General features: G+C 40.5%; 1 protein-coding gene across 4 annotated transcripts; it reads left to right on the top strand.

The window, feature by feature from the left end:
* The first annotated feature begins 1,960 nt into the window (after positions 1-1,960).
* ST3GAL5 (ST3 beta-galactoside alpha-2,3-sialyltransferase 5) lies at positions 1,961-26,985 on the top strand. 4 transcript variants are annotated; one of them, XM_074587306.1, is made up of 7 exons: positions 1,961-2,099; positions 13,944-14,058; positions 15,883-15,991; positions 18,348-18,691; positions 20,099-20,285; positions 22,884-23,042; positions 24,299-26,985. In XM_074587306.1, exons 1-7 carry the CDS (start codon positions 2,063-2,065, stop codon positions 24,560-24,562), a joined length of 1,215 nt encoding a protein of 404 aa, XP_074443407.1. In that variant the 5' UTR covers positions 1,961-2,062; the 3' UTR covers positions 24,563-26,985. The 4 variants fall into 4 exon arrangements, with proteins under 4 accessions (XP_074443407.1, XP_074443405.1, XP_074443408.1 ...); XM_074587304.1 differs by having other exon boundaries at positions 1,970-2,099; positions 15,883-15,997; XM_074587307.1 differs by having other exon boundaries at positions 1,993-2,099; positions 13,944-14,068; positions 15,883-15,997.

Here is a 26,985-nt window from a genome sequence, read left to right on the forward strand (position 1 = left end):
CACTGCCATCGTCAAAGCTGCCCATAGTGACATACTTTCAGCAGCAAATATAGCTGTTGAAAACTGATGTGAATCTATTCCTAGCAATTTGTCACTGCGGTGGAAGAGAACATGTTCTGAAATGCTTTCTGCTACTTCTCTTCCCCGCCCCCTGCCCCCATAGACGGCATGGGTGTTTTTTCTTAGATTTATTAAGGTTTTATTTCTGACCCACGGAGATCACTCCTGCATTTTTTTAAAGAAAGGAATACAATGCATCTCTGTTGAAGCTGCTCTTCTTCAAGGCTGCTTGCAAAGCCTGGTTGGTTCCCAGCCGAAGCCCGATGTGATGGGCCCTGTGACACCCTTGTGCACACCTGGCTGTACAGTTGGGGTCTTTATTTTCATCCTCTGGCTTCATCTGAAAGTCTAAAGCAATGAATGGTTGCTTGCAATCATGGAGGACTAGAGTTAAGGGCTAATCATAAATAAGTCTCCTGTCCTCAGTTATGCCAACAGCTGAAAATATCAACAAGGAAATATTTTGTTGAGCAAGCTCGTCTAGTGGAAGTTGTTCCTGCCCACGGCAGAGGGGTTGGAACTAGATGATCTTTAAGGTGCCTTCCAACCTGAACCATTCTATGATTCTATGATCTGCCCTGACCATAAATCAAAACACCAAACAGCCAACAGAACACAAAAGCAATATATCATCTGTTGTAGAGACTAAGAGATGCAATTCGGCAAGAAACATGAAGAAAAGATTAATATATGGATAAAAAGCACATTTGCTTATCTTATATAAAATTTGAAAGCATCTAAACCATCCTGCTTCAGGACATGAGCTCATCCACCCACCCCATGCAATAAGGGAACCCGTCAGAAAATTGTGGTTTTCAGATCTCCTTGTGCAGCAGCTCTGCTCATAGGGAAGGGATGCGGACCTCTACCGCATCACCCCTTTTTAATTGTGAATGACATTGTAGGGCCAGTTTTAGCCCACCTTGTCTAAGAGCAGACGTATCCCCCCGGCTCTCCTGACATGGCCACCATAGCGTGTTCTGCACTATAATATCAGCGTTCACAAAATAGCAGCCACTGATACCTGGAATTGCTGTTCCTGTTTTGCAGCAATCATCTAGGTTAGGGAGCAATTTTTAGATACCATAGCAATATGCCAGATATTTAAAAAATAAATAAAATAAATGAAAAAATTCCTTGCTAGAACAATCCATAATGACTTAGTCTGTTTCCTTGCTTAATCAGCTCTTCCGCAGCCAGCGCCCAGGCCTGCTATCTTTGCTCCAGTGGTTTTTCAGCTCTATTTTTTTTTTTTTTTTGGTGTTTCGACCTGTGACTGCTACGCCTGTGGCCAGGCAGGTCCACAAGGCCGTTTCTCCTCTCTTGCACGTCAAGCAGCTGTTCACACCAGAGTCCACCACTAAATCAGACATTTTTATTTTTTTTAACGCTTATTGTCATAGCGTTGAGGGGAGGCTTGTCAGGAAAACAAGTTTCCTCAGGCAGCTGCGGGGAGGCCCAAAAACCCTCATGCGCCCCAGCTCCTGGTGGTACGAGGCACAGCAAAAGCAGCTAAAAAGCTGCGATTTGGAGACCGACTTCGTTTTTCCAGAGGGAGAAGGTCTGCGGGCGCTACACAGGCAGCCAGACACCAGGCGGGGAAGCGGGGCGGCCGGGCTGAGGGGGTGTCCCCCCGCACACCCCCTTGCGTGCGAGGGGAAAAAAAAAAACCCAAACCCGCGATTTCTTGAAGAAAGAAAGGCCTGGAAAACGTTAACTTCGGAAAATAACACCCCGAAAGGCTGGGGAGCGGAGGGGTTGGGGCCCTTCGGCCGCCCCCCACCTCAGCCGCGGCCGCCTCAGCGCTGCCTCCCCTCGGCCCCGGCCCGCGCAGGCCTCGCTCCCCCCTCCCCCGCCCCGCTGCGGAGCCGCGCTCGGCCCCCATTGGCTGCGCTCCGCCACGTGCCGCCGCGCCCCCGCCCCCCCAACCCCCCCCACCTCAATCTCCTCCGCCGGCTCCCACGGAGCCGTTACCTGCGGCGGGGCCGCGCCGCCCGCTCCGATGCGGAGGCGAGGCCGCCCCACCAAGTCCAGCGCAGGTAAGGCGGCGGAGACCCGCTGCCCGTGGGTATGAGGCGGCGGTTTGGGGTAATTTTCAGGGGGAAAAGGGTGGGGTTTTTTGTTTTTTTTTTTTTTTTTTTTTTTTTTGAGGGGAGGGGGAGGCCGGCGCGGGGCCTGCGGGTGTAGGGGGAGCCGGGGCGCTGAGGGGGCTTTGCCCTCAGAAGCGCCCCGGGGGCCTTTGTCGCCGCTGATGAGGCTCTGCGGTGCCGTTGAGGCGTGAAGGCACGGACGTTTGAGGGTGTTTTCTGAGGGGGGGGGTTGAGTCCCGGAGCTATTTAGGTGCCCCGGGGCCGGCTCTCCCTCAGCGGGTCGGGGGTGCCCGGAGGCCTGCGGGGTCGCCCGCGCCAGGCCGCCGCGTCCAGCCCGCTGCGGTGTGGGGCTGAAGGTGTCCAGGACGTGCCCACCAGCGGCTGAGGCTTCCAGATCTCTCTCGGGGAAGGCTGGGAGACGCCGGGCCGGGGAGGTCTCCAGGCGGGGAGGTGAGGGGTCTTGAGGAGAGGTCTTGAGCAGATGGGCGATGGAAGTCAGGTCTGTCTTGGGCCTCTCCAGGGAGGGAGAGGAATGCAGCTGAGGCTGCCTCACGTTGTTCTTCTGAAATAAAATTTATAGCCTTCCGCTTGTCTACGGGTTGTGATAGCTTTTTTGTGGGTGATGTTGCCTTTTCCTGCTTGGGAGTGATGCAGATGCAAAACAGAAATGACTTCTACCATTGCTGCCAAATCCTTGTTATCTTCTTCAGCACCACTCGGGGGAAAAAGAGTTTTTTGTGCTCAGCTTCTTTTTTTTTTCTATTTCAGTATAAGATCAAAATATAAGGCTGATAGAGGAGAGGTGTTTATTTTGCAGCTCTCTTTAGTTACGGAAATGAATGGGAAATGTTCATAAAATTACTGGAGGTAAACAGCTTTCCAGTGGTAAATGGCTGGTTTTGTCTCATTCTGAGAAAAAAGGTTAAATAAGGATGCGTAGTTCTTGTCTAAAGGAAACTTGTTGAAATAAATGTTCCTTATGTGTCTGAAGTGGATATATGTTTTTAAACGCAGCTTACAATGGGACTGTAGGGATGCAGTTTGGAATTGATGTGCTGTTTTCCTGCAGGCTGCGTTATTCTATCTGTTTTGCTGCAGTGAGGTTGCTATCTCCCTTCTAGATCACGAGGCAGGAAACCTTGAGCTGTCTCCCAACCCCTCTGCTAGCCAGACAAGAGGCAGCAAACGCAGAGAATTTCATTGAAAGGTCAAAATGCAGCTGGAGAGTTAGCGCGCGCAAGCGCTTTGGTGTGTTGGCTGCTTCCTCGGGGCTGATGAGAAACGGGCTTGTCCTGCCTCTGGTTTCCTGGAACATTGTGGGTTTTAGCATCCTCTTTTCCACAGAGTTTGATTAAATTGGTCAAATGACTGACAAGCAGTTAGGGGCAGGAGGTAGGAAGACAAAGTGCGATAGCAGAAACTTCCTTTCATTGAGGAAAATAGGCTAAAAAAGCTTTATTTTGTTTACCTTACATACATCAGTTTAGGTGATGGATGCAGAACGTGCCAAGATTGTTGCGGGGTTGGGGTGTTTGGAGGGCAGGTTATTTTGTTTAGATAAGAGAGCCTGGAGAACTTAAGTTGGAATTTTGTTAAAGGCCAAATTACTGAACCAAGACGCAGCCAGTGCTTCAAACTTGTAATGGAGTAATTTTCAAATTACAAGTGAGTCTGAATGAAACTTACTCAAACACAATAGATTAAAGCATCTGCAGCAGATGCATCCAACACTTCAAAACCGAGCAGTGGTAATTTGGATGTAGGACTTCTGGATCATGGAGGAGTCTCCCCTGTTGCAGGCAACTCGGTCTCCTAAGGTCTTTCATAAATTATTAAGGACTTTCTTAAAACTTGTGTTGGCTGTTATTTTCCATTACTCCTGTGGGAAGGCTATTCCTTTGCTGCTCAGGAATCTTGTGCTTATAGTCCATATTTATGACCACTTTTTGCTGTGTGCTAACATTGTCCTTGTGTTTGAATTGTTTGCTTTCAGCTTTGGTGTTTATGTGGTGGTGTATCTAAGGACAAACTCTCAACCTGTTTGCGAAGCTAGACAAACTGAGCTCTCTCTTCTTGGAAGCAGTTCTTCCTTTACGTGTCCCACCAGCTCTCTCTGCAACCTGTTAGGTCCTGAAGTCTTGAATTCAGAAGTTAAGCACTAAAATTGGTTCCAGCAGTGTTATTTGCTGTACTGCAATTTCCTTTTAAGCCTTTTCTTCAGTGGAGGTTTTTGGTATCTCCTCTTTTTCTTCTGTAGACTCAAGTGTGATTTTTGCCATGATCTCTTGGAGTGTTAGATGATACTGTGGTAAAAATGCTGCTGTACTATTAACATTGTTCCATAATTACCACTTGTTCGATGCTATTCTGCTGCATAATTCAGATGTAATATGAAACATCTTGGCTGTGTAAGCCTGCTGGCATGTTTCCTTAGCCCAGTAAAGATTAATGCTATGCCCTGTCTTTTCCGATCATTTCTTTTAGGGAAGACTTATTCCTCAAACTTCCCATGTAAGGGGAAGACGTAATTTGTTTTGCCTTCCTTGCAGGAGCTCAGAAAAATCTTCCACTTGTGCTAGATGAACTTATCCAGCTGGTGGTTTTGCCCCTTCTGGCTGGCGTGGCTCTTCCTCAAAGTACAAAAGTGTAGCAGCACTTCCATGTAGGCAGGGTCTGTGGGCTTGGGGAGGAGGAAGTGCTGCGGAAAGGAGCATGTGAGATGTGCACAGGAGGGGTTTCTGAGTAGCAGCTGCCTGCTGTTATGCTGTAATTTGTTCTTCCTGCATGTTTGCTGGCTTTGGCAGATGCTGAGAGGAGTGGCTGACCTCAGGTTCTGAACACTCTGAGCAGGCAGACCATTGTTTCTTACACAAGTAACATAGAAGGGAAAATAGGGATTTGCCCTTAAAAGAGGGGGGGGAAAAAAAAAAGGCAAGGGGGGGACTCAAAAGCTTCCTCTGCAAGAAATAAATGTATCTTTTCAATACCACACTGTTCACAACAGCAATGCTTTAATTCACCTGTTTCTTCCAGCTTGGCTGGAACACTGACTTTCTGTGGTTCATTTGGGAGTCAGAAAAATTCCAAATTCAGATGCTGTTTTTGTCTGTTGCAAAGCATCAGCTGCCCTCTTAAATGTTGAAGCACATCATGTTGATGTTTTTGTGTTTATGCATTATGGACTTTTGCTGTTCCTCACTTTAGAGCATCTGAAATAGGTTTCACAGAAAAGCTTAGAAAGCTTAACTAGAGAAGAGGGTGCCGAGGCAGAAGTGAAGTCAAAAGGGTGATTCCTGTTTTGAACACTGGAGTGTCATTCAGAACCCCACTGAGAGTTCTTTGCCTATAACATTATTTTAACAGGCACTGTCAATATCTAAAAAGCTTCCTGTGGATGCTGCTGAAAGGAATTGATGATGTTACACTCTGAATATCTCTAATTATGCTAAGAATTGAATCAAATTTGAGCTGGAACCAATTTTTTTTTTTGTGTTCAATCTGGATGACCCAAAGTTAAGAGCAACTTGTAGCCTAGCTATGTGTATCCTTCCTAAAAGAAAAGGCTGGGCAAATACACATAATAATGTAAGGTTATTTGTGATTTCATGAGTTTGTTGGTGGTTGATGCCTTTGAGAGTGTCTGTTAATTGCTCTGAAATTTTCATTTACTCCTTTCGCTTTTTGCCAACTGTGTCCACACCTGTAGGATTCCGTATTATGTTCTCCTTTTCTGAGAAGACAGATCTTGACCAAATGAACTGCAAATTGTACAGACATTTGTTTTTACTTTTTTTTGTCTGATTAAAAAGCCTTACCTCTGACTGGTAAGTTTGTTTTGTAAAATATGTTATACACTAGTGTAATCAATGTCCTGTTGTAGTTGCTTGTAACCATATTGTAGGCAAAGCTTTCTGCCATCAAGGATGTATTATTTCTATTGACTTAATTGAATTAACCAAAACAATGGACTCTACTGTTCATCAGAAAAGACATGTTTGTCAAATGCTTTTTTCATTCAATAGTAATAGGTGCTAAGGAGATAATATTCAAACAAAGTTTATCAAATATGGAAGTATGTTAAAGTACCAACTTTACTGTGGGGTTTATATAGTTGCAACTGAAGAAATAATTGACAGAAGCATCTAATTTTAAGTTCAGTTCCAGTTTTTCCTCTGACAAGAAGCTGTCAGTCTCTAATATGCAACAGCTCCTAGGCTGCTGTCTTTTCGTGTCTTGTGACTGTTTCTGCTAGGAAGTGGTAGCACGATGGTCAGAGGATTATTTGAAGATAAATATCCAACAGCTAATACATTGCTACAGATTATAATGCAAGACTCTCATGCTTCAGCATGCCCCTGATAAGTCTGCCTCAAATCTTTAATATCTCTGGAATTTTTGCTCATGATTGTGGCTTAAAGGGATTTTTGTCATGTGCCACTGAACAAGAGTCTTTATGAAGGTATTTCAATGCTTATTGTATTATAGAAAGAGATATCCCAAAGGCACTGTTTCTGATTGGGATAACTTGTCTCATCCTGTCCTTCCCTACTTTTTCATGAATATTTTGTCGCTATGGGCAAACGGGCCCATTCAGGTAAAAGGCTTTTTACTTGCCTGGTATAGGTTTGAAATCCAATTACAACATCTGGGCAGTTTTTCAGTTAGCTCTCCTGGTCTGTTAAACCTGTGTTTAAAACTTGGCTTAAAAATTTGGATTCACTTCTGCAGAAGTCATTGGAAAGCGAGGCAGTCCTCACTGTGCTGCAGTTTCTGGAGTGCCTCTTGCGAGAGGATGGTCGAGTGTTGTTCCAGGTTGATTGTTTGCTTTTTTTTTTTTAATAACAAATTCTTTATGTCATGAGAGAGTATGTTTCCAAGCTGTTTATGTATTTAAGAAATACTCTGTGTTTTGGAGGGATGAAAATATTTCTAATCCATTGAAGTTATAAGGTAGCAGTTTGACTGTACAACGCTTGCAATTGTGGAGTCCTTTGTGTATAATGGGTTGCACAACTAACTGTTCTTAGCTTCAGCTTTTTTTATTCTTTGTATTGTTGTATTTTCTCTGACTGAGGGGCTTGATCCACTGTTGATTTTAAAAAAAAAAAAAAAAAACAAAACCAAAAAACAACAACACCACTTTATAATGTTTGTTTTTTTTTAAAACAGACAGAGGTCTTTTGCAAAATGTATTTCACTATGGTTTATTGTTTCAAATGAAGAGTTGAAAAAGTTTGAAAGCATAGGGAGGATCTGAAGGTATCATGGGTTGATTAGGAGACTTGGGAGGGAGAGTTCCAGAGCAGGGGCACCCCTGGGGGACTTGTGGGCCACCTATGCCAGATCCGGTAAGCTGGTAAGAAAGCACAGAGGAGCAGAAGAAACCCAGTGAGAATTACAGTGGAGCTGCAGACAGAAAGCATTGCGCACGTGACCCCAAGCTGCTGCACTGCCTGTCGTCTCCCCAAGGGAGTTGGGATGGGCTCTGTGTAACGTGTGGCAAAAATAAGGAGAATTGAGACAAGGAAGCAAGGAGGAGAAGTGTTTGGCTGGAGTTTAGCCTATGGAAGGGGGAAAGAGAGATTTTTTGCTCATGGTTTAAATTGTTTGTTTTCTCCTCTTAGTATCAGAATTGGTGATTAGAAATTGTATTAATTGTCAATAAATGATATTACTTAAAAATTCCTCAAGTTAATACTATTTTGCCCGTTAAAGAGTTGAGCAGGTTTTGAGGATGTGGGAGGGAACTAGGGGAGTTTTATGCTGATTTCTAAATCAATTTTTTTAATGACATTCGTAAAAAAAGAACAGAAGATAAAGTAGTTGAAGTTTTTGTGTTCTTAGGATTCTTCAACTGAGAGACTCTGCTTAGAAGATCTCTTAAACATTTTTTACATCTGTTAAAAAAAAAAAAAAACAAACAACAAACCAACCAAACAAAACCTACCACCTAATTAACTTTTTTTTTAACATCTCAGCCCTTACCTTTGAAGGAAACAAAATTAATCCTACCTATAAATTTTCATATTGTTACATAAATTTATAACATTCTATTCACATCCGTCTTAAAAGCCATAATGAAAACTAGTATGTCATCTGTTTGGTCAATAATGAGGCTAGATTAAAATTTATAATCTTTTTATGGGTGCAACTCTCACAAATAATCACAGATATTAGTGTTGTAGTTGTCACTTAATTTTTGTCATCTGTTTTCCCCTAGCGTGTGCCAGGAAACAATCTGTAATGGGTTTAAGTTTTCTTAAATGTACTCTTCTAACTCCTTGCATAAGGTTTTGCAGTATGTCTGTGGAGTTTTTTGTTGTTTTAAAAAGTCTCAGAACTGGAAGTTCATGCAGAATTCATTGCTGATAATGTGCACAGCATTTCAATGAAGAGTATCTTGCTCAAGTTTATTATATGTGAAAACACCTGCTCTGTCCTTTAACTTCCCATTTCTTTTTTGAAACATAAACATTGCTCTAAACCAAGTACCTTTCATTTTATCATTTCCTGTTTTTTGAAAGCTTGTTTTGTAAGTAATTTATGTGTATCTTATTTAGAGGAGGGGACATGAAATGGGCAGGTGTTTTGGGGGTATTTTTGCATTATTTTTACCTTCTGCTTCACAGTCTGCTCAAGCCCCGTTGCTCTTTATTAGTAATTCCTTTATATAGGGGTGACTTGGGTTTCAGTGGCTGTGGGCTTTACACTGCAAGCTTCTTGATCTTATTGCATGAACTTCAAAGGCTGCATTGTGTAGCAAGACCTTGAGATGGACTGTCTTGCAGGTGACTCATAAAGCTTGCTGTTTCTGCTGCTTCTGGCGGTACAGTGAGAGGGAAATTTAATTTGTATTTTTGACTCCCAGGAGCTTCAGGTGTAGTCCAAGATCATGTTGTGCTAGACGCTATACAACTGTAGAACAGAAGATGCCTCTTGTACTGCTGGGCTGTCAGCAGTATCTTGCCTAGGGTAGCTTCCCCATGGGCTCTGGTAAAAGCAAGTGGCTAATAACAGCCTGTGTGTAGGTATTCACATAGATTTGGGGGATAAGCTCCTGCGTGAAAAGTTACTGACTGGCAGTTACTGTCCATGCTGGTGCTTCCTCTGTGGCTCTGCTCCTTGCCTGCACAGTTATTTTGGAACAGTACCTGCCCACATAAAATGCTGAGCTCAGCTGTGGAGGCTGCTAAGTGGACGCTCGGAGTGTGGGGAGGTGGGAATGTGCTTGAATTTTTAGGGTGAAGAAGGTAAGTGGAAACATCCCCTGCCTGGGATTCTGGGGGTTTAGTGAGAGGTTGGTGAGGGATATAAGTATATGCCTCTTTCTGCACTCGTATGCAGGCTGTTCTGGTCCTGTCTCCGTGCCTGGTGACACTGTTGGCACTCAAACAATGGTGGCTGAGAGTCCTTGTCTTTGGGTAAATCCAGGTGCTGTACTTAACCAAATGCAATTTTTCAGGGTGTGGCAGTGGTCACATACAATTTGACACCCACTGCTTTTTAGTTTTTAGCATTCCTACATAAAAAGACATCCTGAAGACTTAAATTAATTGCTTCTGAAATATCCCAAGTGCGGAAATTTTGTCTACTTAAGAATAACAGTAAGACAAAAGTAAACTATGGTGAAAAGAATAACACCACAAGAAGCTTTGGAGTGTATTCCTACTGATGTACAATTCAGCTTTTACAGCAGCTTTACACAGATCACTTAAGTTCAGTAGATGAAAAGCAAATTTAAGTCCCTGGAGTCCTTGTTAATTACGCCACAATGAGTAGCTATGGAAATGTCAATGCAAAATGTGATTGTAATACAGTATTACTACTGAGACATCTTTTGTACACAAATTGAGACATTTGCATTTGTGTCTGCCAAAGCAACTGCAGCGCTGCCCCTTTCTTAAAGGGTGTAGTGGTGTTTGGCAGTGGTGTTTCTATGCAAACAACAAAATCTGGATGCTATAGGCACAGCTTGTTGTTGGTGCTTGGTTTCTTAACTGTCATGGTTTTCTCTGTAAACGCATAGATTTTTTTTTTTTAAGCTCAGGAAGACTGTGGGAAAGGTGTGCTCTCAGGTGCTTGTTACTGCTGACCTTGCTCTTTTGAGCACGCTTAACGCCATTCCAGCCAGTGGAAGATGCTTATTGACTTAGATAAGACTGCAGGGTCAAACCCTGAGTAATTTTTAAAAAAAATGCTGTGCTGGACAGATGTATTTTGACTCGATATATCTGTCTGCCTGCCTATATTGACTTGATCAAGAACAGACTGACAAAACAGAACTGACAAAAGTCAACCTGAAGTAGACTGTTGCAAATGAAAAGAAAACTGACACAGTTTCAGTTATATAAACAAATTAAAAAAAAAAACATTGAGCATAGTAGATACTAAGAGCTGGACTCAGAAAGGGTATGCTGAGGTGATTAATAAAATTCTCTGTGTTTCCTTGTTCCTTTTTGCACATCCAGGTTGAATGAAGCAACCAATTGGGGACGACTGGAATTTATTTTGCTCAGAGGCAGGGAAGACTTTATGATAGCACATGTTTATTGCAGTCTTGCATTCCTTGTTAATCCCCTTCTGTCTTCATCACTCTCCACCTCATCAGTTCCTTCTCCATCTTTCAGATCTCTTGCAACCTTTTTTTTGTTTTGAAAGTCTTTATGAAAAGCACATCTGTGGTAGGAAGTTTGCATACAATTCTGTAGTAGAAAGTTCTCACCCTTGGAAATGATTAAAAGTGTGCTGTTTGCAGAGCACTCTTCTTTGATGATTTATACAGCAGAGGAGATTGGCTGTGTCATTCTGTGCTGCAGGATGATTCCAGGAGTATGTTAGTGCCATTAGGCAATAAAATTTTTTGTATACATTGGGCAGTGTGTCACAAGCAATTCTTTCTGTCAAATTACGTCAGAACCTGGGTCCTAGAATAGGAAACACTAATTTGCAAAGAAATAAAAACCTGCTTTGAACAAAGCAAAGGTAGTGAGGATGTAACTTTACCCTTGTAATTCAAGCTGTAAAACTTCATGGATTTGATTCAAACTGCTGGAAAATATGTGCTTAATTTGTAGTGCGTTCCCTTAGATATGTTACCAGTACCATGGATGGACCTCAGGATGTCACTTGGTACGTTGTTGCAATGATTTCTTGGTAGCAGGATCCTCTTATACTTAGTCTGACTGATTCTTTTGTGCAGAATCCATTCTGATCTAGGTTCTTACAGACTGTGATTAAATTACCTCTTTATGTTGTTTACTCAAGAGAAAATTATTACCTGCATTGTTCTGTCATGAAAATGGCTGAAGCTTGTTTCCCGCTTTTTATTCAGCATTTTTTCTTTTTAAAAAGGAAAAGTTCCATTTTTAGACTTCTCCCCAGCCTTGTAGGTAGAGATCTGTGGAACTGACAGATGTAATTATTGGTTGGTTGTACATTGTAGTTTAGGTATATGCAGTGTTCAGCAATCACGTCCATGTGGTAAGCTGTCCATGCAGTAAACCACCCATGTCAGCGAGCAATCCCCTTCCCTTTTGCCAAACAGTGCTGAGTGCCTTTTATTTGTGCTGATCTGAGACAGTCTCCTCTGAGGTGGTCTGGCTGTTGGTACTCTTTGTAGTACATGGAGGAATCCTGGAGTTTCCACATGGTCTGCAGGCTTTGTCATGTGCTCCTCCACAGCTCTGCAGCGTCCTGTAATTGCTGCTCATTTTGTGTGCCATGTGTGACCATGCTGGCAGGCTCCATGAACTGGGGCTGCTCCCTCTGTGTGCTGGCAACATGATCTCTGTGGACACCTGTCATCTCCAAGGTGTGTTGGTATGAAGGTACTGGGTCCCAGGTAATGATAAGGGGGTGCTTAGTTGTCTTGTCTGTGTAGCGTGTCAGGAAGGACGTGTGTGATACCTGGAGTGTAAGGTAATCATGCAAGTCCTGCTGGGTTGTCAGTGGACATCTCAGAGTAGAGCAGTTCAGCTTGGTGATCCATGACTGGGGTGGTGGTGTCAACACCCAGTTTTGCTCCTCAGTGCTGTTCTTATTCAGTGGTATAGATGCAGCCAGTAAAGATGAGATGTTGCTCTGAGAAAATGATGAGTTTGGAAGGCTTGATAGGTTCCATGTGAGCTGTTGTCTTGTGTCCTGACAAGTTGTGTGGGAGGCTGGGACTAGATTTGATTTCCAGCTTAACTGCTAGCATTATGGGAGGATCTTGGGGTGTCACTTACCCCTTAGGTTTCGGTTTACCCTGTTCCAAGACAAGCATAATGGTGGTGACCTCTGTTTGTGCAGTGCTTTCAGATCTAAAGGTGGTGTTCAAGGTATTGCTGCTTTGTGACAAAGGCCTACAAATGTGTGTGACAGCTCAGAGTCTGTTCAATTAATAAATACAGCTAGGTGGGTAATTTGAGGTTCTTTGAAGTATCATAATAACAAAGTTACCTATGTTTGAGATAAGTGGTGAAGTTTTTCTCTGGCAAAAAACATTGGGCTTTTTTTTTTTTTCTTCCTGCTCTGTTTTGTGGGTTATGACCATTTTCAGGTGACTCTAGAAAGCATCACTTAAGTGCTCTTCAAAGGACTTAAGATGCTGGAGCTGATCTTTCTCTCTCTTTGTCCTACCTTGTCTCCCAAAGGTTTGTGGCTTTTGACCTTCTACTACGTATATCAAATTTGTTACTGAGAAATCATAGAATCATAGGGTTGGAAGGGACCTCTGGAGATCATCTAGTCCACCCCCCCTGCCAGAGCAGGGTCACCTACAGCAGGTTACACAGGAACGTGTCCAGGTGGGTTTTGAATGTTTCCAGAGATGGAGACTCCACCACCTCTCTGGGCAGCCTGTTCCAGTGCTCTGCCACCCTCAAAGTAAAGAAGTTCCTCCTCTGTGGTTGGCTGATCAAAGGGAGTGCTGCTTCTGGAGGTCAGTAAGGCAGGAGAAACTCGTGCCCATATCCCTCCTTCTTTCAGGGCAAAACCAGGAGGCTCGTACGAGTAGGCTTTGCATGGCGTTTCCTTGTTTGCTCAGATTTTTGGTTAATGGCATCAGCCTGTGAAAAGTTAATGTGCCAGCCTCCATTTTTCTTTCAAAAATCAGGATTTAAGCATGCTGATAGAAACTTTTGGGAGCTTACAAACAGTAAGCAGTGAGTTTGCTTCTCCTTAGCTAATGATCAGTGAGTTGCTCATCTGTGAGGCAACACAGTGTGCTCCTCTTTGCAGCTTTCATTGGAGGGGTGCTGCTGCTGTGCACAGAAACTGCCCTTGTACTGGCAGCCTTCTGGTCCTGCTGGGTGCTAGGCAAAATTTCCTGCATGCCCTCTTTGGTGCTTGCTCTTGAAGTTGCTGACCACATTGTTGGGGCTTCTGAAGGGGTCAGCAGTAGATTCAGACTGATGAAGAGACAGGTTTGCTTCACCTCAGGGAAATCAGGGAGTTGATTTGATACATGGGCACCAGTTTTGAAGATGGGATGCTTTGTACAGGTTATGCACACAAACAATAACGTTTGACAGTAACTGATGTAATTGCAATTATTAAACTTCAGGCTTATGAAGAATGCAAAGACCTATACCTGGAAACATGTACCCGTTTTTAGAATCATGTCCTGGTGGTGCATCTGAAATTAGTGTATTCTTGATCACAAGGAGGTCAGGAGCGATTCAGTATTCCTGACAAGATAACCAAGAATCGCAGTCTTCTCTGGGAAATAGTAAATTGGCAGTCATTGGATGTCCTGTGAACTTTTTTCTGTTCAGAAAAAGTAGTGATAATATTTTTCTTTCTTTTTTACAGCAATGCTGAGTGACAATAAATCTGTGAAGCCAAAAAGTGATTGTTCACCTCCTGTGCAATGGTGTAAGGTGACTGTGCATGAAGATGAGAAGACCAAGCTGGTTTCTAAAAAAAGGTACTCGCAAGTAAGTGTCATTGTCATGGCAATATAAAGGTCAGTTGCTCTCCCTCTAGCCTGGGCAGTTACAGGAAGGTTGCAAAAATCAAGGGATGAGACTGATACAGGAACTGTATGGAGGGCTAGGCACACAGCTTTCCCGGTGAACCTAAAACACTTTGAGGAGCCTAGCCTTACTGGTAGCAGTACCGGTTTTCCCAAGCCAATATGAGATCCCAGAACATCACTCACAAGTATTTCCAGTCTTTTTTGTATCCAGATAAGTAACAATGTTGAGGCTTTTGTACAGTCTGATAACTGAAGAAACTGAAGGGCAGTGGATGTTTAGTGGGATTTGGGGGACGTGTCCCCTCATAGTTAATTTGTTTGTGAAGATTTCTGGAATGCTACATCACAAAATCTTCATTACTCCTTTGTTTGTTGCTTAACATCAAATTGGAATTAATGAATGTGTGCTACTGTACATACAGAACCATATTTTAAACTGGAGGAGCTCACTACTGTGATGTCTCTGCCACATGAATTTGTAGATCTTAAAGCTTAAAAAAAACCCAAAGCCAAACTGTTATATCCTCTAGTGTTTTGAGCACCTGAATCATGGTGCAGCCCCAGCTGAATCTAGAGATACTTGATAAACCTCTGTGGAGGAAAATTAGCCTCATTCATCTGCTGTGAATCCCCTGTTTCTGCCAGTCAGCTGATTTCCAGGGGTTGCAGCCTAACATGCTAATGAAAGTTTTAGACCCCCTATCAGTGCAAAATTTAATTTAGTTAAATTAGATGTGAGAACAGTGCTGCTTTTCCAGTGGCCACCTTATTTGCAGCACATACTACAAATTAAGTGCCAGGATTGCATCTATTAGCCCATGTGGTACAAGCTTTTTTAAAAAAAAAAAGTCTGGAAAACTTGTATTAACTTCATTTGAAAGAGTTGCAAGAAACACTGAACTCTTAGTAGGTTGTATATATTTTTTTAAGACATTTGAACAAATGTCCAGTCCTTAGGAAACAAAAATCAATAATACAGCTCAAAATACATACATGAGCAACAACCTCAACTCTAACGAAATAATGGTGTAATTTTTGCAAATTGTTTTAGACATGAAATGAGCCAAGTGAATATTTGGAGATCAACAGTGAGATTCTTTAGGAATGAGAAATGAATAGAGCAAAAATATGGATAGTCTGCATGACTCAATTTTAAAGGTTTTTTCTTCTTCTGCATGTTTTGGGGATGTAAATAATTGAATTAGGCTTCTCAAGATGAATCTGAGCATCTAAATTCTGCATTCTAGCCTGCTGGAAAGTTTTACTTGTGAATGATGACCGTTGATCCAAAATCTTGACATTTGAAGTTCCATCCCGTTTTAACTTGCATGAAAATGTGTATTTCAAAATGAGGTTGTCCTTTAAAGTAGGAGAACAAAAGTGTCTTCTAGTTTTCTTATGCAAGGAGAGCTGTTTGACCCATCAGAGATGCATTTAAAGTACATGATGCAAGCATAGAACTGCATAAATCAGAGTATCACTCTGCAACATTTTTCTTATCAAAGCGTCTATATATGTTTGTACTTCCCTGAACATAGCTGAAGAGTTGTGAAAGATTTGCAGTGAACAAAGCAGTATTTTTTTTCTTGGTTTGATTTATGAATCATAATTTCTTTTGAATTTAGTTCTTGAATCAAATTCACCTCAAGTTTTACAACTGCTTTAAATTTGCTTAAAAATACTCATTTAACAATTGATGGATTGCTGGAAAAAAGATTATTATTTTTTTTTCTCTCCTTTCTCCTATCCCTACACCCTCCTGTTTGCTTTTAGACTTCTTGCACTGTTTGTAGTCGGAGGGTGTTTCCTTTATATCCTCAAATTAAGTTTTGGACCTGAAGAATGTGACAGAACAAAAATGCTGTATGTGGACCTCGATCGTGTAAGGGTTGGTATTTTTTGGTGTGTTTTTTTTTAAACTTGGCTTAAAAAAAGTTATTAATTGACAATATAAGAGTTATAAGGGTGTATAACAAAAAACTAGAATGCTGAAATTATTCTGTGAGGGGAAAAATATATTTTGCTTCATTATATGCCATGGAACTTATGGGTTTTGTTCTTGTGGAGTGACAACAGAAGTGCATAGAGAAACTGGATTTTTAGGGGTAAAATGAGATAACTGTGACTGTTAAGAATAACAATAATTTGAAATGGGCATGTCATCATACTGTTGTTGTGTCAGTGCAGATGACACTGGTGATCAAAAAATCGATGCAAATGAAAAGTAACATATTTTTTAAAAAAAAACCACCACCAACAACAAAACTCCAAAATCCCCAAACTCAATATGTTAAACCAAAGGGTTATCTTTACCTAAGCCAGTTCCCCAGCCTGCTTTGCCTTGTAGTTGATCAGATGTTTTTGGACTCACAGGACAAAAGTGCAGGAGGGTGCACCTCTTGGTTCATTTATTTATTTAAGGTAGCAGCTACTTACTGCAACTACAGTTTTGCATGTGGCTTTTAAGCTGGTGTAACACATACCAATAAAGCTTTCTCTTATTCCTTGCTGGGATTTCTCTGCCTTTGCTACTTAATGTGTTTGCTCTTTGTATCAGTGCTACCTTGGCTTAGAGTTGTTACATTTCTGTCTGTCTTGGAGCTAAGAGACAATTTACAGCAGAAAGCCTGATTTAAGATAGTCTCATCTTAACGTCACTGTATGTGCATCTTCTCCCACCTTCTTCATTGCATGTTTTTTTCCCCTTCTGAGTCTCTTTGCCTCCCTCTTTCTTCTCATTCAACTTACTAATGCATTCTTGCTTCCAAACAACCATCACCTTAAGCCAAGAAAACCTAAAGACTGCACGGACTGTGTTTATTGCTGTCTTATGATTCATTTTGTGTTAGATGCAGGATGAGGAAATAGCATTGCTCTTTCTCTAGTTAGGTAGTAGCTGATTGCAAACAGTTTGGGGCAGTTGTCAAGTGATTGGCATTAATTTTTACTGATAGGATGCACAACCGTCAGCCTTAAAAATGAGGTTCTTCTGAAGATGCACTGACTCTTGCTGGCAAAGTACGGCATGAAGTTGCGCAGTTGTGCTTTGCCCAGGAGGAAGTGTGGTGTTTATGCCCAGATTTGCAGAGACCTTTGTAATGGTGACAGAGGCAGTTCTGTAGAACAGTCTTGTTTAAAAAGTAGAACAAAATAAAAGCAGCACAACTTCCCTGCTTGTGCACCCAGATACACGCTTTCCTTTTAACAGTACAGAAGGGGAACTGAGTTAGAACTAGATTTGAATCTTCTTTCTCTGCTCCCTGTGTTTGCTCATGGTTTTTTTGTGTTCTCTTTTATTTTTTATTACAATGGAAGAAAGATCAGTAGAGTTGTATCGTGGAAGAGAAAATGCAAAAAGATTTTGTTTTAACTGATAAAAATAATACCTTTGCTGTTTCTCTTCTTCCTTACATCAGATACCAGTTTGGCACTACAAATTTCTAAAAAATGTACATGAATAGGTTTTTGGGGTGTTATGTTCTTTTTTTTAACGAGATGGATCAATGTGTGGTTTTATTTGACAGCTTAATATTTTTCTGCATAAAGAACAGTAGTCTTTTATTTTGGTGACTAGTCTTTGAAAGAAGACCTGAAACACCTCCACCTTGCATTCTTTTCAAAGCTGTGTTTTAGTCCTTAGCAATACCACTTTAGTGATGGTTTTTGTAAGTGTTAGGTGGATGGTTGGACTGTATCTGAAAGGTCCCTTCCAACATAGCTGATTCTATGATTTTGATTAGTAAGCAAGTTCAGCCTGACATTTCACAGAACTTTTGCCCGGTGGGTGTGTCTCTAGTAAAATCCTGCTGCAGGCAGAACTCGGGTCATGCAATTGAGCAGTGGAGTAGAATTCCACTTGCTGGCTTACAGCTGAATTAGATGGGTATCAGTATGTCTAGGTTTTTAATCTGTTTTTATAAGCAACAGTACAAATGTTCTCAAACGGCTCATTTTCACATATCCCTTTTAGTAGCCTAATTTATTCTTTAGAAAAGCTCCTATCCAGATTTAAGTGACTGGATGGAGAGACATTCCTTTGCAGGTTTTTTACCCTACGCTGGTTAGTAGCTGCATTTGAGTGAATGCTTTGAAATGTTTTGTATTTCCATGTTTAAGCTTTCGTTATAAACCTCTGTTTGCTAAACTGCTGGTGGTCAGTTGGTGGGTTGCATTAAGAGGGCTTTGTATGTTCCTGAAGCTAGCTTTCCTGACTGAAATCATGTGGTTTTTTGTTTTAGAGAGCACAGCAGTATGCCAGCGCTGCATTGCAGGAACAGTGCCGGCCTTCTTATGTGAAGAAAGAAATGAGGAAGTTATTTGCAGAGAAATACAGCATGGACGTATCTCCCTTTGTAAGAAAAAATACAAATGAAAATGAAAGCTTGTTTAAATATGAACCTCCCTTTGGATTTCACAAGTTCTTTGATAAGCTTAAAAATCTCCTTGAACTCTTACCGGAGCATGATTTACCAGAAGATTTGAAGTCAAAACACTGTAAGCGTTGTGTTGTTGTTGGCAGTGGTGGAATTCTTCATGGGTCAGAGCTGGGTCACTTATTGAATCAGTTTGATATTGTTATAAGGTATGTATTTTCCATTTAAGGATTCCAACTACTTCAACATTACTTTATGAGCCAACTTGTGTTTTTTAAGGGAAAAATGTCTCCAACATTTAGGCAATTTATAAAACTATTTCTTAGAGTGCTTTTGAGAAATTGACTTGTGACTTGGAGTCTTAGAAGCAAAATAAATTGTCATGTTCAGAAGACAGGAATTCAGTATAATTATTTGTGGACTTCAGATACAAAAAACCCCAAAACAACCATGGGCAGAAATGAGATAGAAACCAGTGAAATCTGAGACAAGTAGACAATCCTGCTTTTATCCATGCATATGTTTAAGCTTTCAGAAGCAGGCTTTAGAACTCACCTCTGCCTTTTTCCCCTTGATTTATTGGGACGCTTATTTGAAGGATTTTTTTTTTATAACAGCTATTTCAAACACAATAAAACTTAGTTGGTGTTTCATTAGACAGTTTACTTACACCCTGTATAGCATGCTTATCTTTCCTTATCTTTACAAGATTAGTGCATGCTTTCTATGATTATGCATATTTTCTAAGTCTGAATTAAATTAATACATGCTCTGTATCCGTGCCTTCTGAACATTACTGCTTGAATCCTCCTTCTTTGTATTTTGAATCATGTATAGTCACAAATAAATTTAATACAGGCATTTTCCCAAATTGCTTTGTAAACTAAGTCTTGCCCCTCTTAAAAAGGGAAGACTTGATACAGTGAGTCAATAGCTCTAATACAAAGGTAAACAAACCTGTTAGCATGTGGAGGGGCAGAGAACTTGCATTAACTGTTCTCTGAAATTAGGGCTGTCAGCGTGAAGGTGACTTTTCTGTTGATATAGAAAAGTTTGTGGGACTTACGCTGTTCTGCAGAACTGATGGAGCTGGACGATGCTGTTCTTGTCAGCACTGTGCTAGCATCTGAAATTTTTGATGAGCTGGAATGATGTAAACCCACAGGATGCATCACATAGCATTGAAGGGATAATTTGAATGCCTTTCTGTGTGTAATACTTGTGTGTGTATGTATAAAAAAAGATAACACAGGCAACTTATTATGCATTTTCTTTTCCTTCCTCTTTTAAGCCCCTCTGACTTGGCACGAGGCAATGAAAATGAAATTCTGCAATGCTGTTTTAAGTTACTTTTCTATTCAAGCTTTTCTTTTTGAAGTTTTGCACTCATGCCAGTTAATCCAGAAACAGAGTTGGCTTCTTCTCAAATATAAGGGATGGATGAGCATGTGGGGCAAGGAACATGGAGATACTGAGAAAACACTGTTCTCCGCTCTGTTAAAAGTCTGTGGGCCACATAAAAGTTCTTTGCTTAGTGTCTGATGTTTTAATGAGACTATAACCCATGCTTATTAAATACAGTTTTGCTTCATTGTGGCGTTTATTTTTTTTCTTAGGTTAAATGACGCGCCAGTTCAAGGATACACAGATCACGTTGGTAACAAAACTACTATACGGATGACTTACCCAGAAGGAGCCCCCCTTTCTGAACACGAGTATCCTCCTGCTAGCTTGTTTGTGGCTGTTTTGTTTAAAAGTGTTGATTTCAATTGGCTTCAAGCAATGGTAAAAAACGAAACCTTGGTATGTAATGTGGCAGTGTTATGTACCTGTGATTTTTTTTGGGCTTTTTTTGTGTCTTTTCTAATGCTTAAGAAGCTGGCTAATCTGTTACTTCTGGTTTTGTTATACTGAGGATATTTTTACAGTTGGTACCAGCATTCATGTTGAAGCCCCGTGCTGACACTAACAGGGTTTTTTCTGCAGATATTTGTGGTTTGCAAGCTATGTGACCAAGCTATATGACACATCCAGTGTTTACTAAAGTGGAACTCGTTTCACATTAGGTTTAAGTGACTCTGCAAGTCTGCAGAGCCTGAAATAGACATGAGATTTCTGGATGCTAGTCCATTATTATTATTTATTTTTAACAGCTAAAGTCTGTGCTGCTACAATAGGCATACCTGCAGTTAATGTGTAACTGGAGCATCACAGTTTGCCTGTGGCTCAAAAATTAAGACGTCATTTATTTCTCACTGAGTATTTAAAGAAGTGTGGAGATTCGCAGGGAACTGAGAGAAAAGTTCCATGTTTCCAGACTCTCTTTAAATTGGTGGTTTTCACCTCTTTCAATTTGCAGGCAGATAATTTCTGCAAGTTGAAAACCAGTAGCTAGGTTTCTCTGACCACAGATTGAAGACAAGTGCTCTAAACTATTGAGAGACATTTAGGAGACAGCCTGACAAGCTTTTTAGCAATTTAACACATACTAGTTTAGGTACTACGAGTTCCTTTCTCAATTCTGATTTTTATAACATGAGAGCATGTGGAAGGTCTGTTTAATGCTGACCATGACTGTCCACTACTATTTAGTCCAGAGCGTGTGTGCAGGGATGTTGCCTTTTTTTGAACAATGTGAGTGTGTTTTGTAGAGGGGAGATTTTCCTGAATCTGCACAAATTTAAGAACTTCTACTCCCTGATATTTTTTTTTTTTACCAGGGACAGGAAAATGTTAGTCTATGACCTTCCCTGCAGCAGTGGGGTAATTTTGATGACCAGCAGCTTTCTAACTTGAGTTGAATCCCTAACTTGTTTTACAAGCTATCTGTCTATTTAATGTTTTAAGGTTTGGTTTTGAAGAATGACTAATACAAGGATGGCTTTCTCTATCAAAATGTTTTTTTGGGATTGAAAGAGTGATTGCTTTTTGTCATCTGCATTATCCTTTGTTAATGAGTTAGAAGATTGAAGTATATGCTTTATGAAAAGAGTACCTCTTCTTGTTTTGCATGGCTGAGGAGGAGATCTGCTCATTCCCACCTTCTTCCTTGTTCTGGGTTATTTGCTGCTGCAGAAAGCCAGTTTTAGGAACTGGTCTGGGAAGGGACATACTGGACAGAGTCCACCGAAGGGCCGTGAAGATGCTTAAGGGACTGAAAGAAATGCTGAGAGAGATGGGACTGTTTAGCCTAGAGAAGAGAAGGCTCAGGGGAGAATCGTGCTAATGTACATAAATACCTGAAGGGAGCGTGCAAAGAGGACAGAGCCAGGGCCTCTTCAGTGGAGCCCAGTGACAGGACCAGAGACAATGGGCACAAACTGTAACACAGGAGGGGCCCTCTGAACATCAGGAAACGCTTTTTTACTGTGAGCGTGACTGAGCACTGGCACAGGTTGCTCAGGGAGGTTGTGGAGTCTCCATCCGTGGAGATATTCAGAAGTCATCTGGATATGGTCCTGGCCAACCCGGCTCTAAGTGTCCCTGCTTGAGCAAGGTTGTTGGACCACTTGACCTTTAGAGGTCCCTTCCAGCCTCAACTGCTCTGTGATTCTATGAACTGAAAACATACTTCTTTCAAATACTAGGCTTTCAGTTGGTTGAGCTCTCTGTGCAGGCATTGGTACTTTGAGCACAGGTGGGAAGACAGGACCATAGCAACCTGGATTTGATTAGTTCAAGCTGCTGTAGAGTTGTAGGTTAGGGTAGCAATAAGCCTGTTTTAAAAAATATATGTCTATGTTGCAGCTATATCAGTTTTATCATTTGCTTAGCATTATGTATTATATGGAAAGATCTATAAAATTAGGCTGATTTAGTATTGTTTTTTCCATTAGTATGCGTTTAATTGATTGCAAGTGGCATGAGATCAGAATCTAACTTTCTGAGTCTTGTGTAAATCCTCTTCTGAAGTGTTACATTTATCACTAGGTGGATGCTGTCAAACAACAGCTTCGCTTCAAAGCCTGAGCAAAATTTTTTTAAATCCAGTGCTTACTTCAGAATGCCTGGTTAATGTTTGTGAAAAACTGTGGTTCCTTTTCTGATTTCTTTAAATACTGCTGCCTGTTATGCTGGGGAAGGTCCAAAGAACCCGCAATTGCTGGTGGATGTGTTGATTTAAACAGAAAGTGCAGTCAAATATACAGAATAAATAACTCTTCCCTCTTCTGTCCTCTCTGCAATTCCAAATACTTTGAAGGTTTTTCCTCTTCTGGGTCAGTCACGTGAGCTGTACGCTGGTATTGCTGATCCACCTTAGCTATAAACAGTTTTCTGAATTTCTCAGAATCACCAATGAATTCTGTAACTTGTGTACTGTGTATGCCATACACTTTTCAGTCTCAGAATTTGCCTTTGCTGAACTATTTTTTTTTTTTTTTTTTTTTTCCTTTCTCTTAGCCTCTCTCGGTGCGACTCTTCTTTTGGAAGGAGGTTGCTGAGAAGATTCCTCTTACATCAAAGCAGTTTCGGATTCTGAATCCAGCCATCATCAAAGAGACAGCTTTGGACATTTTACAGTTCCCTGAACCTCGATCAAAATTCTGGGGTTGGGATAAGGTAAGAAGTTTCCTTTTGGGAGAAGGAGGCTATAAAATACAAAGTGAAATAAGAAACTGAAAAAAGTTTTGGGCTCTTCCTTCAATATAGTTTCTCTGCAGTTGCAGAGCTGGTCTCAAGTAATAGGGAAATTAACGTGCTCTCAAAAAGCTCTGGTATTTTCTTGTGTAAAATCAAAATAGGATTTCAGCGCACCTTCTTAGATGAGGTAGTATGCCTGTGCATGCCTACATCAAATGGCCTGTTTTACAAAGCACTCGGATGCAGTGAGACATAAATTCATTCCTGTACAGTGCGTTAACTCACAGGTCATTGTGACTGGTGTTAAATATTCAAAACATGCATTTGATGTATGTTAAGTGTGTTAAGAGCAGCGCTGTTAATTCAAGCCAGTAATGCGCTATAGACAGATGTGTCTCCAGCTGCAGGGAAAGCAGAGAGAGTATGGAAACCAGGCCAGTGTAAAACAACCTTCCAACTGATGGAATTGCTGTGTATGCCACTGTGCTCCATAGCAACTGATGGGTATATCCTCCCTCTTTGTCTGTCGCTCAAGCAATAGTATAGTGATGAATTGTCTGGTTTGCTTATACACTGCACTTTTGTTATTTTAATTATTTGTTTGAGAAATTGGATATCACTAGTTCTCTTGAACTATGAAAAGTGTGAATAATGATGGTCTCTTTACCTTTTGTATGACAGCATTTAATGGTGGCATTATTGCACCAAGGTTTGAAGGATCTTCTCATGCTTATTTATAAAAATAACATACTAAGCTATGTGTCTTTTAATTGTATCGTAGCATACTTGCCTTCTTCATGGGTTGTTCAGGGAAAAGTCAGATTCTGAAGAATACTGTTAGAGAGCCTGTTGCTTAAGACTGAAGTAAGCGTACATCAAGAAATGTCAAGTTTAACTGCATGTCAGGAGTTTGTGTGTTTAGAGCAAGGGTTCACTTGTAGTTTAACTACGTAGTAATAGGGCATCTTGCCTTCACAGAAAAAAATTGTGTTGACAGCCAGAAGTCTTGTTACAGGCAAATATTCAAGTTGTATTGTATTTTGCCCTGAAGGTTTTAGTTTTCTTGATCACTTAATTGATTTTTAGTTTTAGCTGTAATTGATTGTTTAATTGATTTCAGTTTTAAGTAAGGAAAGGGAATAGACAGAGCCGTTCAGTTTTGTAAAGTGTTTATAAAACAGGAAAAGGAGAATATATTTGAATTCAGCAGGTTTTTCTTTTTTTCTCCTTTTTAGAACGTACCTACAATTGGGGTGACAGCAGTTGTTCTGGCCACACATTTATGTGATGAAGTGAGCTTAGCAGGATTTGGATATGACCTCGATCAGCCCAGCACACCTTTGCACTATTACAACAACCTCTGCATGGCTGCCATGAATGGACAAACTATGCACAATGTGACAAGTGAAACAAAATTTCTGCAAAAACTGATCAAAGAAAAAGTTGTCAAAGACCTCACTGGTGGGATACATTGTGAATTCTGTGTCAAAGACAGCTAGTGATTGAAGTGTGGCATTGCTGGGACTTGTTAAATTTCCGGAGGTTCAGCTGGAACAACCTTTTCACTGTCTTAAGTTGTTCTTTAAAGTGTGTCTAGAATGGATGTGGGATCTCTGCTGCCTTTTTTAATGTCAAGTTCAATTTGTTGGACTTTTAAATTTATTTTGATGTCAGATTTTCTTTGCACATTTTTGTGGATAACTATGTAAATACAACCTGGAGTTTAAAGAGATCCATTTAAAATATTTAATGTTTTATGTTGTCTGAAGAAAAGCAGAGTTTTTGTTTTCAGATGTATATGGTACGCACAATGCTAGCCTGAGTTGTCTAACAGCATACAAGAGTTATTTTCCACTGAACTATTGTCTTTGTTGTTCCAGTTCTTGGTGTATGGCTCGTTTTCATGCATGCCATGAAAAGAAAGGCGTATATGTCTCAAGTCTTTAATTTCTTGCAACTTGAGCATTGTGTTTTCCCCTCAAATATTTATATTCTTTTGGTTTTGTGCTAATATTTTTTTGGGGGATGAAGGAGGAATGTGGGAGTGGAGGTGAAGGAAAAGGAACTGTTGTGGCAACAAGTGAATAGTAAGTACTTTGACGTTCATGATTGATATTAAAATCAGTGATGTGTTAATGTATTTGGTTAGAATCCTGCCTTATCATGAGGCATGTTTGGGCCCAGGGCACGCTATAAGAGGATTTAGCCAGTAGGAGACTTTCACCTGAATCATATCTTTTGTCATTTCCATTCCTTAAGACCCGGATAAGTATTTCTAACTAGTTGATTTGCAGCAGAGTTCAGGTACCCCAGTTAAACAAGTGGCATTAATACAGAATGCCCCCCTCATTTTTAAATTTTTTTAGAGTAATTCGAGAATTTCTAGTTCTGTAAAACCCTGGTTTGTATAAATCTTCCATTTAGCAATAATAGAATCTATGACTAAGCTAAAATTTTCATTGGTTTTCTTTATGTAATGAATTACGGATATCCTAACCTTAATTCACAGTGATAATAACCCATATGAACTCTAGTGTTGGCTATCTAATTGAAGGGAGAGGTAGAGTTGTTGATTTTCCTGGCTCAGCTTTTAAGTCAGCAATTGGGTGAGTGCGTGTCAGTAGTAGTATGATCTAGTAGCAAGCTAGGTAACTGCTGAAGCTGAAAGCAGCATACTAAAAAAAAAAAAAAGGCAAAAAGCTATAGATATATGTTCTTGTGACTGGAAATCAGTGCATTGCAAAGAAGCTGAACTGTGCAAATCTACAAGCAGGTTTTGGTGTTCGTTTTCATTTTTTTACTAGTGGAGTAGTAGGTATGACTGCATTTGCACCGAGTAGTGTTATTACTCAAATCTACAATATGTGAGCAATGCTTTCTTTGGGAACAAAAACTGCAAATTGACTGAAGGTTGGCCTAGAAACATTGTTCATAGTCATGGACTTTCCACACGGTGAACATTCTCAACTTTTTTTACTTTTTGCTATGAGCGAAGATATGAATGTAGCTGTAGTTTTAAATTCACAAAATACTAATGTGGAAAAGCAAGATTAGGGTGGTTGAGGTTTTTATTTTTGGTTTGGTGGTTTGTGTTGTTTTTTCTTCCTTCCATGGAGAGAAGATTTAATGAATGATAATGTTAGAACGCAGTAGAGTAGACTGATTCTGGCCGTTATACTAACAGGCAATAAAATGACATCATATCATAAAGTGTAACTCTGAAGAAAGTTGTGGACCTCACCTTTCATAAGTCCCATGTACCTATGCATCCTTGAGAGTCAGGTGAGCAAATTTGAAAATCAGATTTTTGTGTCTGGCACTGTTTGTGTTCATAGCAATAATATTAATCTAGCTTCTACTCCTCCATGAAACATTAATTTTTGTACTAGCAATAAATTTCTAGTCTATGTTTTTCTTGTAAGTAAATAATTCTATTGTTTAATTTAAAAATATTTCATGTGTGAAGAGTTTTATACAGATAGTCTTTTAGTTAATATATTAAAATGTGCTAATTATTTTCTCCTGGTATTTAAACTGGAAGCAAAATACCTTAATTTCTTTTGGTATTGGTGAAATTTTGGAAGAGTTCAGAATGTGTGTGTTGGGAGTATGTCCTGAATACACCAAAAGCATGTGTTTCAGAGAACTTGGTCCCTCACCAGTTTGCTTTATTCAGTAACTTAAAAATAATCAGTTGATTAATATAAATGCCAATAGCTTTTTGGAGATGCTGTATTTACTGTCAAATTATCAAATTATGTTGATGTAGGATTAGATTGTTTTCCCACTAGTGTTATGGCTTGTGATAAAACATTGGTCTCCGTGGTAGTGTATACTGCATTGAATACACCTGCACAGACTTGACCATCTGTGAAGTGGCAGCAAAGTTCAGGTTGCAAAAAGCAATAAACTGATGAAACCA

Source organism: Larus michahellis, chromosome 5 (genome assembly GCF_964199755.1).
Source record: "Larus michahellis chromosome 5, bLarMic1.1, whole genome shotgun sequence".
In the NCBI taxonomy this organism is placed as follows: Eukaryota; Metazoa; Chordata; class Aves; order Charadriiformes; family Laridae; genus Larus; species Larus michahellis.